Source organism: Nicotiana tomentosiformis, chromosome 2 (assembly GCF_000390325.3).
Source record: "Nicotiana tomentosiformis chromosome 2, ASM39032v3, whole genome shotgun sequence".
NCBI classification, from domain to species: domain Eukaryota; kingdom Viridiplantae; phylum Streptophyta; class Magnoliopsida; order Solanales; family Solanaceae; genus Nicotiana; species Nicotiana tomentosiformis.
The window spans coordinates 191,548,170-191,571,592 of NC_090813.1; the positions used below are offsets into that span (position 1 = coordinate 191,548,170).

Sequence of the window (23,423 nt, forward strand, 5' to 3'; positions counted from 1 at the left end):
AGCCATCCATTTTGTCATCATCAAGGTTGAGCAAGACGGCCTCCAACATATCACCAACATTGATTGTAGCACTTGTATCATCAACAATAACATCGGTCACCAAGTCCACAAAAGAGCACACCACATTGCTATTTGGTTGTCACATGGGCTTGCACACATGGAATGCCACTTTTTTATCACCAACCCAGAATGTAAGTTCCCTAGCTTCAACATCACAAAGAGCCTTCCCTATAGCAAGGAAAGGTCTCCCAAGAATAATCGGCACTTCATAATTAACCTCACAATCTAGAATGACAAAATCCGCCAGAAGAATGAATTTATCAACATAAACCAAGACATCTTCAATCACTCCCAAAGGCCTCTTCATAGTACGATCAACCATTTGCAATCTTATAGAGGTGGGTCTTGGTTGCCCAATCCCCAAAGTATTGAAAACCGTATAGGGCATCAAATTGATATTCGCCCCAAGATCACAATGAGCTTTAGTAAACTCGGCACTTCCAATTGTACAAGGAATCGTGAAAGCACCGGGATCTTCCAACTTAGGAGCCATTGAATGCACAATTGCACTCACTTGATGAGTGACTTTGATAGTTTCAAAATTCATTGACCGCTTCTTTGTCACGAGATCCTTCATAAACTTAGCATAACCGGGCATTTGTTCCAAAGCTTCAATTAATGGCACATTGATTGAGAGACTCTTCATCATTTGAATGAACTTCCTGAATTGATTCTCATCATTTTGCTTGGCAAGTCTTTGAGAGTATGAAGGCGGAGGCTTAGGCAATGGTGCCTTAGCCTTTTGCACTACCGGCTCCGGTATGTCAATAATGTGATCCCTAGACGGGTTCACCTCCTTTTGAGTCTCTTTCACACTATCATCAATATCAATCCGAACTTCATCATTAGGCTGCACCACATTGTTATGGATCTCTTTTTCTTGCACCACTTGCTCATCATCCACAAGTTGCCTTTGACTTGAGGTGGGTGCATTACCACCTCTTCCACTTCTTGTAGTAACGGCCATGGCATGCCCCGTGTTGTTTTCACCCTTTGGGTTTACTGTCGTGTCACTTGGTAGTGCCCCGTTAGGATGAGAACTTATTTGACCCATTTGAACTTCTAAGTTGCGGATTGATCTGTTGTGTGAGGCAAGTTGGGCATCCGAATCGAGATTCTTTTCCATCATTTTCTTGAACATATTTTCAATACGCCCCATCTCGTTGTTTGAAGAACTTGAACCATGGGGAGGATAAAGAGGCGGGTTGCTCGGTTGTTGATACATCAGGGGCCTTTGAAAACCCGACCCCCGATTTCCTTGATTGTTGTTCCATCCGCCTTGATTGTTACCCCTCCAATTTCCTTGATTATTTCCATTCCAATTTCCTTGATTGTTGTTGTTATGCCAATTCCCTTGATTATTGTTATTACGCCAATTACCTTGATTATTAGAATTCCAATTGCCTTGATTGTTTTGAGGTCGCCATTGTTGTTGGTTTGGGCCTTGGAGATTGTTTCTTTGCCCTTGAAAATTGTTCACATATTGCACCTCCTCTTCTTGTTAATTATAGGAATCATCTTGCTCAAAATCACTATCTTCTTCCACACAATTCTCCACTCGATTTTGCATTTGTAGACCTTTGGTCCTCCTCTTGTTCACCATCATATTCACTCTCTCCATGGCATTTACTTGCTTGGGATTTTGCACTTGATTCAGTTGGGCTTTTTCTAGTTGCGTCATGGTGGTTGTCAATTCGGCAATGACTTTCCCATGGTCATGCAATTCTTTGTGAAGGTGGATCATGTTTGGATCACCTTGTGGAGCATTGGACTGGGATTGCCAAGCCGATGACGTTTCCGCCATCTCATCCAAAATCTCACATGCCTCCGTATAAGGCGTAGTCATGAAGTTTCCACTGGCAAGTTGATTCACTACACATTGGTTGGTTATGTTAATCTCACGATAGAAAGTTTGTTGAATCATGTTCTCCGTCATATCGTTATTGTGACATTCCTTAACCATTGTTCTATCGCGTTCCCATATCTCGTGTAGTGGTTCATTCGGATCTTGCTTGAATGCTAAAATCTCATCTCGAAGTGTAGCCATGTGCCCGGGAGAGAAGAACTTAGAAATAAACTTTTCCGCCAACTCATCCCAAGTGTGAATGGAATGGTTCAACAATTATTCCAACCAATCTAAAGCTTTACCCCATAGAGAGAAGGGAAAAAGCCTTAGCCTCAATGCATCCTCAGAGACATTTGTTTGTTTTATCCCCCAACAAGTGTCCACAAACCCCTTCAAATGTTTGTATGCATTTTGAGTTGGAGAACCGGTGAATAAACCTCATTGCTCAAGTAAAGTGAGCATCACGTTGGTGATTTGGAAGTTGCCCACTCAAATACGGGGAGGGACTATTGCACTTGCATATCCTTCATTGGGTAATATGCGGTATGGAGCCGCTCATGGTGAATGTGGGGGTAGAGCGGGGACATTGTCATGAGGCACTCTGCCTCTTATATTGGCTTGAGGTTCAGAGGAACCTCCTCAACTTGCTCATCCTCGACATCCACATCCCCCAAAGGCAAATTTCTGAGCTCATTGTTCGCCATGGTTGTACCTACGATTTCTCACACAAGTTAGTAACACAAAAGGAAAAGAAGATATTCCAAAAACAAACACAAATATATAGCTAACGCCATTTTAACTCCCCGACAATGGTACCAAAAATTGGCGACGTCCACAACACATCGCATAAGAGATATGATACGGCTATATGCAATAATAATTACCCAACTTTGAGTCGAGGTCGAATCCTCTGATAGTTATAAGGGGTGTCAGGAGTATATATTTGAAGCAAGAAAATGGACTACCTAAAATTGCACTTCCACAACACAGTTTTGATTTCTACTTCTACTTTTACTCTAATGACAACAAGCTAAGCTAAATAAACTAGAGATGAATATTTTTGATATTTTACCAAATAGTTTAAAGGCCTAGGAATGTGACCATAACCTAGATTTTTGCCTAATGGGATAAAGATGTTAACACTTGTTTTGCCGATTGGGGTGTATTATAGCTCTCAACTCTACGTTACCCACTCAATACATCTCGGTCAAAGAGTGATTTTGCCCAATTTGGCTTTCTCAAGTCCAAATGGGTATCAAGCAAAATAGTTGATAAGAGCTCAAGTACGGTTCTTACTATCTCTAGTTTGAACCCTTTAATTAGGCTAATCATTCTCTCAATTAATCCAATTCCTTGTTATCCAAGTTATCCTAGACTAGGTCCCTCTTTCTCAAGTAGAGACTAAGTCAAATAAGCATGAATCAATATTTGCAACCATTAATTCTAAAATTGAAGCATGAACTAAGCTAAATAATCAACACCCAATCATAAACAAATATTAAATTAAATACCCATAAGGTTTATACATCAGGGTTAGGTCATAACCCTAGTAAAAATCTAGCTACTCATAATGGAAATTGAAGATAATAAAGAAGAAAAGCTAATTAAACTCATAATGAAAGATTAAAATAATAAAATCTAATGTTTAAACACTAAAATAATGTCAAATTTCCTAAAGTAGTAAAAAGAAATGGCTACAAAAACTTTTAATGTTCAAACTTGACCTAAATTTGTGAAACTCGTCTATTTATACTAGGTCAAAAATCACAGACAAAAATTCCCCTCGGGAGGTTCTGCGGCCGCACAATTCCATGTGCGGTCCGCAGATTTCTTTAGCTGGCAGGAAGGTGAGTTTTGCAGCCGCACATTTTTGGATTGCGGCTGCGAAGAAACTTTTGCGGCTGCACAATTCTTGTGCGGTCCTCACTTCACAAAGGCGTCAGGACTTAGTCTTTTTTTTGCATATTCTCTTAACTTTGAATCTTTGTCAGTGAAAGCCCAGTTCTGCGGTCGCACATTGCTAAAAATCCTGTTGGGTTCTGCTGCTTGGTTTGCGGCCGCAGATGGAATTCTACGGTCCGCAATTTCTTCTGCGGCCGCAGAATTCCATCTGCGGACCGCACATCTTTGCTTCTGCACCCTTTATTGCCTTGTGCTTCGGAACACTCCTTTTTAAGTCGGATTTTATCATGGGAGACCAAAATTCCAGCATTCCTGCAATTTGCACAATTTCATTAGTTTCGGGAACACAATTCAATACTTTTGGACTAAAACAAAAGCTAAAAAGTGCTAATAAGCAGTCAAAATATCCACTTATCAACTACTGCTGTTGCATAACGATGCCTTGGTAATCTCTCTTAATGTGTTTGATTTTAAAATTAAGTGTGTTTTGGTGGATATAGGAAGTTCGGTCAACATTATCCAGTGGAGAGTGCTGGAGCAAGCCAAGCTGACCGGAAGTATCATTATGGCCACAAAACTCCTAGCCAGGTTCAATTTGGCAAGCGTGACAACCCGAGGAGAGACACTGCTGCCCACGAATGCCAAATGGGGTAATGAAGATGATCCTTTTTGAGGTAGTAGATAGCGATATGGGCTACGATATTATCCCGGGGAGACCATGGTTGTACGAGATGAAGGATCCCCAAATCCCGATGGAATTAAACAAATAAGAGGAAACCAACCGACGGCAAGGGAGATGAACGCAATCTCAGTTACCAGTAGCAAAGGGAAGAAGCATGCAGCATAGCAATTACAAGAATCGACGCCTGCTCTCGAGCCGAGCGAAGTCAACCAGGGGGAGGAGTCGTCGGAATCCTATCAGGTACCAAGATATTTCCAAGTACCAGAAGAAACAGATGCAACAAATTCCACAATGGAAGAACTTGAGCAAGTCGCATTGTTCGAAAAGTTCTTGGAAAGGAAGTTCCACTGGGGGACAGGACTAAACCCCGAGCTCTGGTCAGGATTTATAGAATTTCTTAAATTTATCGTTGACTATTTTGCGTGGTCGCATGCAGATGTGACAGGTATCCTACTAGAAGTGGCCGTGCACAAACTAAGCCTAGATCTTAGCATGCATCAGACGAGGCAGAAAAAATGCCCTATTGCCGAGGTCAAAAATAAATTCGTCAAAGAAGAGGTAACTCGTTTGACTATTATCGGTTCAATCCGAGAGGTAAAGTATCCTGACTGGCTAGCTAACGTAGTAGTAGTTCCAAAAAAGAATAATAAATTTTGCATGTGCTTAGACTATAAGGATCTGAATATGGCATGCCCTAATGACTCATTCTTATTGCCAAACAGTGATCAAATGATCGATGAGATGAGCGGGAACGAGTTAATGAGTTTCCTTGATGCTTACTCTGGGTACAACCAAATCAAGATGAACCCGGAGGATCAGGGAAAAATTTCTTTCATAACAAACTTCGGCACATATTGTTATAATGTGATGCCTTTCGGGCTAAAAACGCCGGAGCCACTCAACGGCGGCTCGTAAACAAAATGTTTGAGAAACAAATAGGGAAAACCACGGAAGTTTACATAGATAATATGATGGTTAAGTCTTTGAACGCAGGTGATCATCTTAAACACCTGCAAGAAACCTTTGACATCCTAAGGAAGCACAACATGAAGCTTAACCCTGAGAAATGTGCATTCGGAGTAAGCTCTGGTAAGTTCTTGGGATTCGTTCTGTCGCAAAGGGGGAACAAAGTCAATCCCGATAAAATTAAAGCAATCGAAGACATCCCTGACCAGCTATCAAGCGTAAAAGAGGTTCAAAAGTTGACAGAAAGACTGGCCAGTTTAAGCAGGTTCATTTCCCGATCTTCAGAAAAATGTCATCACTTCTTTTCACTCCTCAAAATGAAGAACAACTTTGTATGGACTCCGGAATGCCGACAGGCTCTGAAGGAATTGAAAAGATATTTATCGAGCCCTCCATTACTATCAAAATCGGAAGAAGGTAAACAACTGCTGATTTACTTAGCGGTCTCGGAGGTAGTGGTTTGTGTCATTTTAGTCCTTGAAGACGAAGGTATGTAATATCCTATCTATTATGTTAGTAAAATTTTAACGGGAGCAGAAACTCGCTACCCGCATCTGGAAAAATTGGCATTAGCTCTCGTAGTCGCCGCTCGAAAGCTTAGGCCTTATTTCCAATATCATCCAATAGCCATGGTAACAAACTTTCCCCTGTGAAATACCCTTCATAAACCTAAACTTTCAGGTTGGCTGGCCAAATGGGCAGTCGAAATGAATTAATTTGACATAGAGTATAAACCTAGGACTACAACTAAGTCACAAGTTTTTGCCGACTTTGTGGCCGATTTCAGTCCGGGACTGTTACCTTTGTCTATTAAAGAAGTAGTGATGGTGTCAGAATCGACATCAGGAGTTTGGACCTTGTTTACGAATGGAGCTTCCAACGTGAAAGGGTTCGAGCTCGGCGTGGTACTAATCACGCCTTCGGGGAAAACCCTGAGGCAGGCTATAAGAACTGTTCCTCTAACTAACAATGAAGCAGAGTATGAAGCCTTGATTGCAGGACTCGAGCTGGCCCGGGGACTGGACTTTGAGGTCATATAAATCAAATACGATTACCAATTAGTAGTAAATCAAGTCTACGGGATGTTTAAAGCCAAAAAGTAACGCATGCAACAATACGTGGTCAAAGTCCAGGATCTGCTAGCACGGTTTAGGGAATGGTCAATTACCCATATTCCGAGAGAAGAAAACGCAGAGGCAGATGCACTAGCCAATCTGGGATCGTCCACGAAAATGAAGGGATCGGACTCCGGTACAGTCGTACAGCTTATGCATTTGCTATTGAACGCAGATGGCTATTACAAAGTAAATGAGACCAATTTGGTTTGGGATTGGAGAAATGAGATCATTGACTATCTCGAGCACGAAAAATTGCCTGAAGATCCCAAGGTATCTTGGGTGCTGCGCACCAAAGCAGCTCGATACAACTTCAAGGGAAGTCAATTGTACAAAAGACCTTTCCAAGGCCTGTTGGCCCGATGTTTGGGAGCTTCCAAAGCTATCTATGTCATGAGAGAAGTCTACGAAAGGATTTGCGGAAATCACTTAGGCACAAATTCCTTAGTGTTAAAGCTTATTAGGGCAGGATATTATTGACCCCGGATGGAATAAGATGCCAAGGCATATGCTTAGAAATGTGATAAATGTCAACGCCACATACTGTTGGTACATCAACCGGCAGAGCTACTGCACTCGATTTTGTTGCCCTAGCCATTCATGAAGTGAGGAATGGATATAGTCGGTCCGCTGTCGCCGGCTCCCGATAAAGTAAGATTTTTTTTGATTTTAACTGACTATTTTTCTAAGTGGGTTGAAACAGGTCCTTACCAGAAAATCGGCAAGGGCGAAGTGGTAGATTTCTTGTGGGAGAATGTAATTTACAGATTCGGGGTACCAAAGGAGATAGCCTGCAATAACGGGCCGCAATTTATAGGCGAAAAGGTCACAAAATTCTTTGAAGACCTAAAAATCAAAAGATTCACATTATCATCTTATCACCCGAGTGCAAACGGCCAAGCGGATTAAACAAATGAGGTGATTATCCAAAATCTCAAAAAGATATTGGAAGCAGCCAAATGCAAATGGTCCGAAGAGCTACTAGGAGTACTATGGGCGTATCGAACAACGACCAAATCAAGCACGAGGGAGATTCCTTTATCTCTTGTATATGGTGCAGAAGCCTTGATCCCGGTGGAAGTATGAGAACCTACCTTGAAAGATACTTCCGGGCAGACGAAGAAACAAACAACGAAGCATTATTGGTCAAATTGGAACTGCTCGACAAACGCAACGACTTGGAGCATATGAGGATGACAGTCCAAGAGTAGAGAATGAAGAGATATTACAATCGAAGAGCCAACCTCCGCTATTTCATAGTAGGAGACTTGGTTTTAAGGAAAGTAACTCAGAACACCCAGGAGCTCAACGCAGGAAAGCTAGGTCCGACATGGGAAGGCCCCTACCGGGTTTCAACTGTCACTGGGAAAGGGTCATACGAATTGGAAAATCAAGATGGAGTAAAGTTACCGAGCAACTGGAATGTGGCACACCTCAAAAGATACTATTTTTGATGGGCATCGCCTATACTAAACGTATGTGCTACACTCTTTTTCCCTTCATCCAGATTTTGTCCCAATTAGGTTTTCCCAACAAGGTTTTTAATGAGGCTACAACGAAAAGCATACTACGAAAAGAAACATCATCAGCAAAAGTAAGACCTTTAAACAACAAGGAATGGAAACGGAGAGCTACTACGAGACAGTTAGATAATCTTTTGCTCGGTAGCAATCCTACCAGGAAGTAAAAGTTAGCTATCGGGCCAAAAGATTACCCGACCGTCCACGAGTGCGAGCCACTGGGATTTATATATAATCTTTGTCTATATAGCAAAGTTCCTAAGGGGAAGTGAAGCTTGCTATCGAACTAAACATTATCCAACTATTCACTAGTGGAATCTTCAAAGGAGCAAGACTTTCGGTGTTCAAATTCGCATTCTTTGTTCGAACACGAGGGAGGGGGGATGATATGAGAATACGACAACAATGAATGCCACATCGACCGAGACTACGAAGTCCAGAAACAAATTTTTATCATGGGGATCGAGAACTGCACGGCCAGTCCCGTAGAAATAAGTTTTACAAGTTAGCCACAAGTAATTGCAATTTCTTTTTAGCACATAGAACGCTTATGTACTTTTGAAAATGGAAGGAATAAAGTGAAGTCCTTTTATTTTTATCTTGTTTCTTGTCCGAACGATAAATTAATTTTATCATTTGAAAGTTAAATAAGTACTTCAAATGCTACTGCCGTAATGAGCAGAATGCGTCTTCTTCAAGAGCACCGTAAACATAAGAGAGCCATCTCTTATGAATCCTTCACAGTAAAGAGTTGATTCCGGAAGAACTTATGCCCATAATCCAAAATCTATCGGGGAAGAATGCACCCGAATCCTTGCATAATTCGACACAAAAGAGAAAAATTTGCGCAATACTTAAACGAAAAGTACGCAAAGAGAAAAATTTGCGCAATACTTAAACAAAAAAACACTTCTATATACAACAAAAGTGCCAAGCAACACAAGTACAAAAATATGGAAAGAAAGCAAAAGGTTAAGCCACCGCATCCTCGGAATTCGGGTGAAGAAGAGCATCTGCACCCCCAGGAGAAGTAGGCATATTTGCCGTCGGCTCAAGATCTTGGCCTTCACCATCATCCCCTTCAGGATCTTATTCAGTTCCCAAAAACTCGGAACCGGAACCAGAAGAGTCAATCGCATCAGGTTGGACCGGGATACCCCTTCAGGCAATTGACTCCAGCTCATGGGCCTTGGCGATTTCGGCATCAAAATCAATGACACCCGCTTTGGCCTCCTCCAAGGTTTTTCTCCTTATGCTATACATAGAGTATGTTTTTTCAACAATGAGGTAAGCCGAGGCGCTGAAGCTCTTCCTTAAACTGGTCAACCTTGATCAAAATGTTATTCCTCTCAAACTTAATGGCTTGAACGCTGACATCGAGGTCACGGATAGTGGAGTTAAAAAATTTATTATGCTATATGATCCTCTTATGCCTCTACTCCATCCGAGCATACTTCTCCTCAACAACAACAACTTCTTCAGTTTTGGAGTTCAAGGCTGCCTCCAAATTACTCAGTCTTTCAGCAGAGGCAGCCTCACGATCGGCAATAGCAAGAACGACATTTTGGATCTCAGCCCACTTTTCCTTAGCTTCTTCAAATTGTACCCTTAATAGGGCAGCCTCTTAGCTAAGGGTCACTACCACTTGCTCGTTGTGCTACAACCGAGCCTCCAACTCAACGGCCTCAGCAACTTGTGCTTCTTGTTTCGGGAGGCGGGCATCAATTTTATCTCGCTCGGCCAACAATTGATCCCCCTCGGAGGTGAGTTTCTCCTTGTCAAGGACCAACCTCTGAATGCCCTCGGAATCAAGGAAGTTAGCCTACAAAACAGAAGTACGAATTAAAAATCTTGCCTTAACAAAGATAAAAGAAACAACAGAAGGAACAAAGATCGTATCACCGCTGCTTTGTGCATAGTATTATTTACCATACACTCTCCCAAGAGAGATTATATATTATTCCTATCCTTTTCAAAAGCCAGAGGCTTCAGATAATTAGCAAGTTTCACCGGCTGGCACAACAGATGGCATCCGGTAGAAACCAAGAGAGAAACACTCCTCCTCCTATGAGGATCTTCGGAGAGGGCCGAATTGTTATGTCCCAAATTACCATGGATTGGGGATCAGGTAAGACGACTGCGATCGATGGAGATGATGTAGCGGTTGCTGGTGGCAATGGAAAAGTTGGCGAAGAAGGAGATGAAGTTGAAGGCGTTGTAGGATGAGAAGCAACTGTGGAAAAAGCAGTGCTAGTTGTTGGTTGCTGATCATCCAAAGACGAAAGAGACCCGGTACCCAGCCTCACGGTACCAGGAATAATGACTGGGACTCGGAAGCGAGAGTTAGTATCTTACACTATATCACATTCCCCAAAGAGCGTTTGGATATCGTCCTTAGTTGGCGTAACTAGTTCAACAGATTGAGCATTCTGTTGAGCTGATGAAGGTCGTCGTCTTCTATGTAGAGAAGTCCCCTCATCACTGGCTCCTCCATCATCATCGGTCACCACAATGTCTGCGGCTAGCTCGGGTGCGGTGCTCTTCGCCTTTTTGTTTTTTCCCTTACCCTCAACTGTGGAGGAACGTAGCCTTTTTTGTTGCTTGTTCTCCGACCGGGAACTCCGAGAAGAAGCACTTGAACTGGAAGCAGGCCCAGTGACACCCATTCGGGTGAAAGCCTCATGCAGAAACCTCGGTGCATCAGCAAGATTAGCCAAAATGTCCTCCTCGGTGATGGTAACAGAACCTTGCGGAAGACTTGAATTCAACAGGAAAGAAAGTTAACCAATTTTACTATACGAAAAGTAAAAACAAGATAAGTTCAACCTACCGTGATTTTTGACCTTCCACCCGTATTTAAGGGCCAGTTCTTTCCACTTGGTAGTCTCAGGAGTAGTGATATCCAAAATCTTCTAGACCCACTGGTCTAAGCCTTCAACCCTTGGTGGTGTCCATCGAGTTGCTGAAATAGTGAAAGAAGAAAGATCAGTAATAGCAGGGGACAATCTTTCACTAGAAGGAAAGACAGACGATGAACTTACAAGTACGGTTCCATGATTCAGCAAAGGATGGAGTCGTGGCCAGGATAATATCTGTAACAACCCGGCCAGTCATTTTGAGAGTTGTATCCCCATTCCCCCATTTACTGCTCACTTTATGCTTCACAGTTGTTATGTGACTTGCCGGGGTGATTAGTTTGGGTCCGATGAGTTTTTAGGAATGAATTGAAACACTTAGTTCCAAGGTTTAAAATTTAAGTTGAAATAGTGACTCGATGTCGACTTATGTGTAAACGACCCCAGAATAGAGTTTTGATGATTCCAATAACTCCGTATGGTAATTTTGGACTTAGGAGCGTGTCCGAAATTATTTTGGAAGTCCGTAGTGGAATTTGGCTTGAAATGGCAAACGTTGAATTTTTGCGAAGTTTGACCGGGGAGTTGACTTTTTGATATCGGGATCGGAATCCAGTTCTGAAAATTTTCATAGAGCCGTTATGTCATTTATGTCTTGTGTGCAAAATTTGAGGTCAATCGGAATTGATATGGTAGGTTTCGGCATCGAATGTAAAAGTTGGAAATTCTTAAGTTCCTTAAGCTTGAATTGGGGTATAATTCATGGTTTTAACGTTGTTTTATGGGATTTGAGGTTTCAACTAAATTCATATGATGTTTTAGTACTTGTTGGTGTATTTGGTTGAGGTCCCGAGGGGCTCGGGTGAGTTTCGGATGGTTAACGGATCAAAATTTGGACTTAAACAACTATTGGAATTTTTCTGCTAGAAAATCGAGGCTGGAAAAAAATTGGAGGTTGGAAATCGAGGCAGGAAATCGAAGGGTAGAAATCGAGGGCAGCGCCTGGATAGAAACTTTAAGTTATAAAATGGGGGCTTCATCTCATTTTCTATTTTTGACAAATTGGATCTTGGGGAGAGGTGATGTTTGAGAGATTTTCAAGGAAAAACATCGGGGTAAGTGATTCTAACTCGGATTTGGTCAATATACACGAATATATCATTGTTTTCATCATTTAATTAGTGTCTTGAGATGGAAATTTGGGGAAAATGAGGAAGAGTTCTTGGACTAGAATTTTGAGGTTTTGAATGGGATTTTGTTATCGGATTTGAGTAAAATTAGTATGGTTATACTCGTGAGTGAATGTGCTTTAGGGTTTTGTGAATTTTGTCAAATTTCGAGACATGGGCCTGGGGGCCGGGTTTGAGCCGATTTCGGATTTATGGCTATAATTTCGTATTTTCTTACGGAATTGATTCCTTTAGCCTATATTGATTGTATTGTACTGCTTGTGGCTAGATTCGGGACATTTGGGGACCAATTCACAAAGCAAAGGCATAGCAAAGTAAGAAATTACGCGGTTTTGAGGTAAGTAACACTTCTAAACTTGGTTCTGAGGGTATATATCCCTGAATCTCATTTTGTATGAATTGTTTGGAGATGACGCACATGCTAGGTGACAGGCGTGCATCATGGAAATTGTGACTTAAATTGATTTTTGTTGAGTTGCGTAATTAAATAAATGACATTACCCGCATATCCTCCATGTGTTAGATAAATTGAGCTAAGACTCATATTAAAGATCATGTTTAGGCTACACATCGATATATTTTGGGACCCACATGAGTCGTATTATTGTTGAATTATTATTTAAATTATGATTTTTGTACTGAGTCACATCTATCACTTGCATATCATATCTCAGTATCTGTTGTCATTCATTGATACTTTATATCATCACGTCAGGTTGATTCCTCATGTTATTGAGATCCCGAGAGACTGGAGATTCCGAGTGATAGTTATGTTTATTTATTTATGCCTGGATCTGGCTATTATAGCGCTTGGGCTGAAGGAGCCCCTCCGGAGTCTGCACCCCCACAATGAGCGTAGTTGGTATATATATATCTGGGATGGATCTTCCCTGGGCATGGATCTTGCCATAGATATATATTGAGGGATGGATCTTCCCTGGGCATGGATCTTGCCCGAAGCATTTATATTGAGGGATGGATTTTCTCTGGACATGGATCTTGTCCGAATCATTGACATTCGGGGATGGATCTTCCCCTGGACTGGATTGGCCTTATACAGTACTGAGTGACTGACTGTCAGTTGATGGATATACATATATATTTGGGATGGATCTTCCCTGGGATGGATTGGCCATAGACAGTACTGAGTGATTGAGTATTTTAGATTGTGAGTACATAGAGTTTTCACTAAGGTGCATCACATACAGTATGTACATTAGCATGTAGATGTATGTACATTGGCATGTAGATATATAGATGTCATATTCCTCGTATTGTTCAGAATTGATCTGTTTTATTTGTACTGAAAGCAACCGTTGAACTTGAAAGCATGCCTTCATTTTTGTATTGTTATTATTTATACTGGACTGTACCTGCGGAGCTCTTCATTTCTTTCAGCCCAAAGGTTAGTCTTGTTACTTATTGAGTTGGTTGTAGTCATACTACACTCTGCACCTCGTGTGCAGATCCAGGTGCTTTCGGACACAGCGACTGTTAGATCTCAGAGTGCTATCAGTTGGAGACTATCAAGGTAGTTGTATGGAGTCCGTTGACCTTGACTCTCTTTCTTTCGGTTATCGTACTGTTCTATACTTTCAGACAGTATTTTATCAGTCAGACTTTGTATTCATATTAGATGCTCATGCACTAAGTGACACTGGATTTTGGGAGTGTGTATATATATATATATATATATATATATATATATATATATATATATATATATGTATTTGTGAGATTTCTACTGCTCAATTTAATTATTATGTTTTCAAACTTAAAAGATATGGTGGTTTATTGAGATTGTCGGCTTGCCTAGTATCGAGATAGGTGCCATCACGACATATGGGATTTTGGATCGTGACAAGTTGGTATCAGAGCCTAGGTTACGTAGGTATCATAAGTCATGAGCAGGTTTAGTAGAGTCTTGCAAATCGGTACGGAGACGTCTGTACTTATCTTCGAGAGGCTGATGAACCCTTAGGAAAATTTCTCCTCTTACAATTTTGTCGTGCAAATTTGTTGATTCCGCAAACTAAATTTCTGTTATTCTATTCTCTCACAGATGGTGAGAGCACGTACTACCGGATCAGATGGTCAACCACCAGTTCCACCAGTTAGGGCCGCAAGAGGCCGCGGCCGTGGTAGAGGCCGCAGCTAAGGTAGTGGTCAAGGTGTAGCTCGTACAATAGTTGGAGCAGCACATGTAGCACCACCAGTTGCTCCATCGCAGGAGTAGATTCCAGATATAGCTGAGCCGACAGGACCAGCTCAGGCACCAGTTGTGCCCATTGTGATTCCAGGCCTTCAGGAGGCTCTGGCCCAGATATTGACAGTTTGCACTGGCCTTGCTTAGGTGGTTTCGGCTCAGGCCGCACCTGCCACTTATCAGGCCTGGTGAGGTACTCATACCCCTGTTGCCCGTACTCCAGATCAGGTAGTGCAGGGATTTCAGATACTAGGGGCACTACCAGTCTAGCCAGTTATAGCTACTCAGGCCCCGATAGTCCCTGTTATGGCAGATGATAAGCAGAGGAGACTTGAGAGATTTGGGAGGCTTCGAACTCCATCATTTAGCGGTGCTGAGTCAGAGGATGCTCAGGGTTTTCTAGATAAGTGCCAGCGGATGCTTCGAACATCGAGTATTTTGGAGACCAGTGGGGTCTCGTTCATTACTTTTCAATTTTCTGGGGCTACTTTCAGATGGTGAGAGGCATATAAGAGGCGCAGGCCGGTCGGTGCAGTACCACTTTCATAGCATGAGTTCTCCGTTCTCTTTTTGGAGAAGTTTATGCCGCAGTCTCGCAGAGAAGAGCTGCGCATACGGTTTGAGCAGTTACGTCAGGATGGCATGTCTGTGATGCAGTACGAGATGAGATTTTCGGAGTTGGCTCGCCACGCAGTTTGGTTGGTTCCCACTGATAGGGAGAGGATTATGAGGTTCATTGATGGCCTCACATATCAGCTGCGGTTACTTATGACTAGGGAGAGGGTATCTGGTGCCACTTTTGATGAGGTGCTTGACATTGCTCGGCAGATAGAGGTGGTCCGTAGCCAGGAGCGTGGTGAGAGGAGGCCAGGAGGCTTCGAGGTTCAGGCGGTTATGGTAGGGTACCTTCTGGAGGGAAGTCCTACCACAACAGGGGTCATCCTTACAGACACGCTCAGACGAGTCATCCAGTTCACCGTGGTGCATCATCCAGCCAGGGTTCATACAGTTCTCATCATGGTCAGTCATCTCTCAGTGCACTTCCAGCCCAGAGTATGCCCCGTGCTCCTTCAATTCAGGGATCATCTGTACCAGGTTCTTCTGGTTCTCGAGGTCCGCCTCAGAACTTACCAGCCTTTACAGAGAGGGGTTGCTTTGAGTATGAAGACTTGGGCCACATAAAGAGATATTGTCCCCGCCTTATGCGAGGTCCAGTTCAGCAGAGGAGTCATGTTACGACTTCTACACCAGTAGCTCCACCACTTGTCCAGTTAGCTCGGGGTGAGGCTCAGTCAGCTAGAGGTCACTCAAGAGGGGGAAGTCGATCAGGTGGCGGTCAGGCCCGATTCTGTGCTTTTCCTGCCAGACCAGATGCTGTTGCTTCGGATGCAGTGATCACAGGTATTGTCTCAGTGTGCCACATGGATGCTTCTATATTATTTGACCCTGGTTCCACTTATTCGTATGTATCATCATATTTTACTCATTACCTGGATATGCCCCGTGAGTCCTTAGTTTTACCTGTTTGTGTATCTACGCCGGTGCGCGATACTATTATTATGGACCGTGTATATCAGTCGTGCATGGTAACTATTGGGGGTACTATAAACTAGAGTTGATCTATTATTGCTCATTATGATTGATTTTGATGTAATCCTAGGTATGGATTGGTTGTCTCCATGTCATGCTATTCTGGACTGTCACGCAAAAACTGTGACGTTGGCGATACCGTGACATTAGAGACTTTCCGGATGTATTTTCGGCAGACCTGCCGCGTATGCTACCCGACAGGGATATTGATTTCGGTATTGACTTGGTGCCAGGCACTCAGCCCATTTTAATTCCTCTGTATCGTATGGCACCAGCTGAGTTGAAAGAGTTGAAAGAGAAACTTCAGGAACTCCTTGATAATGGGTTTATTAGGCCTAGTGTGTCACCTTAGGGTGCACTTATTTTGTTTGTGAAAATGAAAGATGGTACTATGCGGATGTGCATTGATTACAGGCAACTGAGCAAGGTTACAATCAAGAATAAATATCCTTTGCCGCGTATTGATGACTTATTTGACCAGTTCTAGGGAGCGAGGGTATTCTCCAAAATTGATTTGAGATCTGGGTATCACCAGTTAAAAATTCGGGATTCAGATATTCTAAAGATGACATTCAGGACTCGTTATGTCCACTATGAATTTCTCGTGATGTCTTTTAGGTTGACCAACACCCTAACAACATTTATGCACTTGATGAATAGTGTATTCCATCCATATCTTGATTCATTTGTCGTAGTATTTATAGATGATATCTTGGTGTACTCATGTAGCCAGAAGGAGCATGTACAACACTTGGGTATTGTATTACGAAGGCTGAGAGAGGAGAGATTTTATGCCAAATTCTCTAAGTGTGAGTTCTGGCTTAGTTTAGTGGCATTCTTGGGACACATAGTGTCCAGTGAAGGAATTAAGGTGGATCCGAAGAAGATAGAGACAGTTCAGAGTTGGCCCAGGCCATCTTCAACTACTGAGATTCGGAGTTTTCTCAGCTTGGTCGGTTATTATCGTCGCTTTGTAGAGGGTTTCTTGTCTATTACGGCGCCTATGACGAAATTGACCCAGAAAGGTTCTCCATTCAAGTGGTCGGATGAGTGTGAAGAGAGCTTTCAGAAGCTCAAGACAACTTTGACTACAACCCCAATATTAGTGTTGCCTACATGTTCAAGGTCTTATACTGTGTATTGTGATGCATCGCGTATTGGTCTCCACGCAGTGTTGATGCAAGATGGTAGGGTGATTGCCTATGTGTCCAGACAATTAAAGGTACATGAGAAAAATTATCTGGTCCACGACCTTGAGTTAGCAGCTATTGTTCATGACTTGAAGATTTGGCGACATTATTTGTACGGTGTCCATTGTGAGGTTTATACCGATCACCGGAGTCTACAACATTTGTTTAAACAAAAGGATCATAATTTGCGACAATGAAAGTGGTTGGAGTTGCTTAAGTATTATGATATTACCATTCTCTATCATCCCGGAAAGGCCAATGTGGTGGCCGATGCCATGAGTCGTAAGGCGGAGAGTTTGGGCAGCTTAGCATACTTATTGGTAGCAGAGAGGCCTTTAGCCTTGGATGTTCAGGCCTTGGCCAACTAGTTTGTCAGATTGGATATTTCTGAGCCGAGCCGAGTTTTATCTTGTATGGTTTATCAGTCTTCTCTTTATGATTGCATCCGAAAATGACAGTATGATGACCCTCATCTGCTTGTCCTTAAGGATACAGTTCAGCATGGTGATGCCAAGGAAGTCCTTATTGGTGATGGCGATGTATTACGGATGCAGGGTAGGCTATGTGTGCCTAATGTAGATGGTTTGCGTGAGTTGATTCTCCAGGAGGCTCACAGTTCGCGGTACTCCATTCATCCAGGTACCGCGAAGATGTATCAGGATTTGAGGCAGCACTATTGGTGGAGGCGAATGAAGAAATATATAGTTGGGTGTTTAAATTGTCAACAAGTGAAGTACGAGCATCAGAGACCAGGCAAATTGCTTCAGAGACTTGAAATTCCGGAGTGGAAGTAGGAGCGTATTAACATGGACTTCGTAGTTGGGCTCCCACGGACTTTGAGAAAGTTTGATGCCGTTTGGGTGATTGTAGATTGGTTGACCAAGTCAGCCCATTACATTCCTATGGTTACTACTTACTCTTCGGAGCAGCTGGCTCAGGTTTACATTCGCGAAATTGTCAGGCTTCATGGCGTACCAGTATCTATAATCTCTGAACGGGGTACACAGTTTACATCATAGTTCTGGAGAGCCGTACAATGAGAGTTAGGTACTCGTGTGGAGTTGAGTATAACATTTCACCCTCAAACGAACGGACAGTCCGAGCGCACTATCTAGATATTGGAGGATATGCTTCGTGCGTGTGTGATGGATTTTGAGGGTGCTTGGGATCAGTTCTTTCCACTTGCGGAGTTTGCTTACAATAACAGATACCAGTCGAGCATTCAGATGGCTCCGTATGAGGCCTTATATGGGAGGCGGTGCCGGTCTTCAGTAGGTTGGTTCGAATCGGGCGAGGCTAGACTATTGGGATCAGACCTGGTTCAAAATGCTTTGGAAAAGGTTAAATCGATTCAGGATCGACTTCGTACAGCCCAATCTAGACAGAAACGTTATGCTGATTGGAAGGTTCGTGATGTTGCATTCATGGTTGGTGAGCGGGTCTTGCTCCTGGATTCGCCCATGAAGAGTTTTATGAGATTTGGGAAGAAGGGAAAGTTGAGCCCTAGGTATATTGGGCCTTTTGAGATTCTTGAAATAATTGGAGAGGTGACTTATAGACTTGCACTACCACCTAATCTCTCTGCAGTTCATCCAGTGTTCTATGTTTCCATGCTCCGAAAGTATCACGGCGATCCGTCTCATGTGTTAGACTTCATCTCAGTCCAGTTGGATACGGATCTATCTTATGTTGAGGAGCCAGTGGCCATTTTGGACAGACATGTTAGAAAGCTAAGATCAAAGAGCATTGCTTCGGTAAAAGTACAGTGGAGAGGACATCCGGTTGAGGAGGCGACTTGGGAGATCGAGCATGATATGCGTAGCTGTTATCCTCATCTTTTCAAAACTCCAGGTATAATTCTAAACCCGTTCAAGGACGAACGTTTGTTTAAGATGGGGAGGATGTAATGACTCGACCAGTCGTTTTGAGAGTTGTAGCCTTATTCCCCTATTTACTGCTCAATTTATGCTTCACATTTGTTATGTGACTTGCCGGGGTGATTAGTTTGGGTTCGGTGAGATTTTAGGAATGAATTGGAACACTTAGTTTCAAAGCTTAAAGTTTAAGTTGAAATAGTGACCGGATGTCGACTTATGTGTAAATGACCCCATAATAGAGTTTTGATAATTCCAATAGCTCCGTATGATGATTTTGGATTTAGGAGAGTGTCCGGAAATGTTTTTGGAAGTCCATAGTGAAATTTGGCTTGAAATGTCGAAAGTTGAATTTTTGGGAAGTTTGACCGGGGAGTTGACTTTTTGATATCGGAGTCAGAATCCAGTTTTGAAAATTTTCATAGATCTGTTATGTCATTTATGACTTGTTTGCAAAATTTGAGGTCAATCGGAATTGATTTGATAGGTTTCGGCATCGAATGTAGAAGTTGGAAATTCTTAAGTTTCTTAAGCTTGAATTGGGGTATGATTCGTGATTTTAGCATTGTTTTATGGGATTTGAGGTTTAAACTAAGTTCGTATGATGTTTTAATACTTGTTGGTGTATTTGGTTGAGGTCCTGAGGGCCTCAAGTGAGTTTCGGATGGTTAGCGGATCAAAATTTGGACTTAAACAGCTGTTGGAATTTTTCTGCTGGAAATTTCTCCTGGAAAATCGAGGCTGGAAAAAAATCGAGTCTGGAAAACAAAATCGAGGCCAGAAAAATTGAGGCTGGAAATCGAAGGCTGGAAATCGAGGTCAGGAAATCGAGAGCAGCGCCTGGACAGAAACTTTAAGTTATAAAATGGGGGCTTCATCTCATTTTCTATTTTTGACAAATTGGATCTTGGGGAAAGGCGATGTTTGAGAGATTTTCAAGGAAAAACATCGGGGTAAGTGATTCTAACTCGGATTTGGTCAATATACACGAATATATCATTGTTTTCATCATTTAATTAGTGTCTTGAGATGGAAATTTGGGAAAAATGAGGAAGAGTTCTTGGACTAGAATTTTGAAGTTTTGAATGAGATTTTGTTATCGGATTTGAGTAAAATTAGTATGGTTATACTCGTGAGTGAATGGGCTTTGGGGTTTTGTGACTTATGTCGGATTTCGAGACGTAGGTCCGGGGGCCGAGTTAGAGGCGATTTCGAATTTTTGGCTATAATTTAGTATTTTCTTGCGGAATTGATTCCTTTAGCCTATATTGATTGTACTGTACTGCTTGTGGCTAGATTCGGAATGTTTAGGGACCAATTCATGAGGCAAGGGCATAGTAGAGTAAGAAATTACGCGGTTTTGAGGTAAGTAACACTTCTAAACTTGGTTCTGAGGGTATAAATCCCTGAATCTCGTGTTAAATGAATTGTTTGGAGATGACACACATGCTAGGTGACGGGCGTGTGAGCGTGCATCATGGAAATTGTGACTTAAATTGATTTCTGTGGAGTTGCATATTAAATAACTGACATTATCCTCATATCCTCCACGTGTTAGATAAATTGAGCTGAGACTCATATTAAAGATCATGTTTAGGTTACACACCGATATATTTTGGGACCCACATGGGTCGTATTGTTGTTGAATTATTGTTTAAATTATAATTTTTGTACTAAGTCACATCTATCACTTGCATATCATATCTCAGTCTCTGTTGTCATTCATTGATACTTCATATCATCATGTCAGGTTGATTCTTCATGTTATTGAGAGCCCGAGAGACTGGAGATTCTGAGTGATAGTTATGTTTATTTATTTATGCTTGGATCTGGCTATTATAGCGCTAGGGCTGAAGGATCTCCTCCGGAGTCTGCACCCCTACAGTGAGCGTAGTTGGTATATATATATATATATATATATATATATATCTGGGATGGATCTTCCCTAGGCATGGATCTTGCCATAGATATATATTGAGAGATGGATCTTCCCTGGGCATGGATCTTGCCCGAAGTATTTATATAAAGGGATGAATTTTCTCTGGACATGGATCTTGTCCGAATCATTGACATTCGGGGATGGATCTTCCTCTGGGCTGGATTGGCCTTATACAGTACTGAGTGACTGACTGTCAGTTGATGGATATACATATATATTTGGGATGGATCTTCCCTGGGCTGGATTGTCCATAGACAATACTGAGTGATTGAGTATTTTAGATTGTGAGTACATAGAGTTTTCACTAAGGTGCATCACATACAGTATGTATATTGGCATGTAGATATATAGATGTCATATTCCTCGTATTGTTCAGAATTGATCTGTTTTATTTGTACTGAAAGCAACCATTGAACTTGAAAGCATGCCTTTATTTTTGTATTGTTATTATTTATACTGGACTGTACCTGCGGAGCTCTTCACTTCTTTCAGCCCAAAGGTTAGTCTTGTTACTTATTGAGTTGGTTGTAGTCATACTACACTCTGCACCTCGTGTGCAGATCCAGGTGCTTTCGGACACGGCGACTGTTAGATCTCAGAGTGCTATCAGTTGGAGACTATCAAGGTAGTTGTCTGGAGTCTGTTGACCTTGACTCTCTTTCTTTCGGTTATCGTACTGTTCTATACTTTCAGACAGTATTTTGTCAGTCAGACTTTGTATTCATATTAGATGCTCATGCACTAAGTGACACTGGATTTTGGGAGTGTATATATATGTATTTGTGAGATTTCTTCCGCTCAATTTAATTATTATTTTCTCAAACTTAAAAGATATGGTGGTTTATTGAGATTGTTGGCTTGCCTAGTATCGAGATAGGTGCCATCACGATATGTGAGATTTTAGGCCGTGACAATGTCCCTGGTGGCAATTGCAACGAACCACTCCATCCTTCAACGATCGTTGCCATCCTCCATGCTGGTTAGCAAAGCATGGTGACCACGTGCTAAAATTTATCATTACCCCACGGAAAATCTTGGGGGAATAAAGGTTCATCAGTCGAGCCAAGGATAGTTCTTCTCCCGTCTCCTGGCATAGACGCCGAAGACAAGCAACGTCCGCCACACAAAAGGGCTCACCTGTGCCAAGCAAACTTGGTAACGGAAGAAAAACTCCAAGATAACGGAGTCTAGACCCCCGCTCAATGAGAACGGGCCCAAAGCGAATGGCTACGTGTAAACGTACGTAAAATCCTTCTTGGAGAAGGTTACCCACTCCGCTAGGTCAGGAGTGATGATGTTCAAATCTTGACAACCACAGTCTTCCTTCACAGCAGGGATGCTAGAAGGACGGATAGAAGAAGTATATACACCAACAACCCATGTGTGGGGGTTAGCAGAAGGGTACTTCTCTTCGAAGTCCTTAATTGTAGTACGCCTCATGGGGATAATGGTGTTCACTGTAGGAGAAGCATCATCATCAGTATTATCTTGGTTCTTTGAAGAACTAAAGTTTTTGGAAGAATAAGCCATTATTAACAAAGGGAAATAAGGTTCTCTCTAAAGAAGAAGGCTGAAAGCAAGAGTGAGTTAAGTAAAGAGAGTTTGAAAGAGTTTGAAAAATTATGAAGTGTAATGGAAGAAGATTGATGCGTATAAGTAAAGGAATAGGCGACTAAAATCGTGGTCATAATTACCAAGGGTGTCAATGGATATTTAAAAACTGACTAAACCGACCGAACCGAACTGATTTTTAGGTTTCTTTTAATAAAACCGTAATTTTGTTTTTTATATAAATCTATAATCATACCGATAATTAGGGTAGATTTTTTATTTTACGAAAATAAATTAAAAAAATACTGAACCATACCGAATAAATTTACATGGGAAAAATATATGTATATATTAATATTAAAAATAATAAAGTATTAAACTTTTCCTTGGGCCTTGAAATTATAAAAACGGTTACAAGCCAACAATTAATTAAAACCAAAATCCTAATTCCCAAACCTATTGTACTACGCCTATTGAAACTAAATTATTTCCAACATATTCACTAGCAAGACACAAAGTAATCTAGCGATTATTGTACTATGCTGCTATAGAATAGTTGATGGATCTATACTCTGACCATCTTTCATGTTTTCTTAGCTAATCACCTTTTAAATAGTAAAATTATCTAGAGAGTTTTGATAAGTCCTATAAAAGTAGGTATGTTATTGCATTATGCTTCTACTAGTAACTTTTAAATGATAATTAAAAAAATACCAAAAATTAACCGAGCCGTACCGATACCGAAGAGAAACCGACATGATTGGTACGTGTTTTAAATGTATAATTTTGGTTATACATCTAGAATAACCGAAAAACTGGTATGGTATAAATTTTATAAAATAACCGACCAAACCGAACCACTGACACCCCTAATAATTACCTTGAGAATAGGCAAAAGTGTTGCTCAATCATGGGATGACGCGTGTTCGGGGCATTA

At 41.7% G+C, this 23,423-nt stretch overlaps 2 protein-coding genes across 2 annotated transcripts in view; both read right to left on the minus strand.

Annotated features, from left to right (window-relative positions):
• LOC104114059 (large ribosomal subunit protein eL19y) overlaps window positions 1–23,423 on the minus strand; it is an 88,192-nt gene that overhangs the window by 47,758 nt on the left and 17,011 nt on the right. The window lies entirely within an intron of this gene.
• LOC138906295 (uncharacterized) lies at window positions 140–1,219 on the minus strand. The gene is made up of 2 exons (XM_070194830.1): window positions 652–1,219; window positions 140–534 (listed from the first exon to the last, which is right to left on the minus strand). The coding sequence occupies exons 1-2, from the start codon at window positions 1,217–1,219 to the stop codon at window positions 140–142; spliced, it is 963 nt and encodes a 320-aa protein (XP_070050931.1).

Coding starts and splice junctions, on each gene's coding strand:
- LOC138906295 (XM_070194830.1), bottom strand. CDS start 1,219: ATGGGGCGTATTGAAAATATGTTCAAGAAAATGATGGAAAAGAATCTC. Junction 535..651: donor AGCTTTGGAACAAATGCCCG/GTTATGCTAAGT, acceptor CTAAGTTGGAAG/ATCCCGGTGCTTTCACGATT.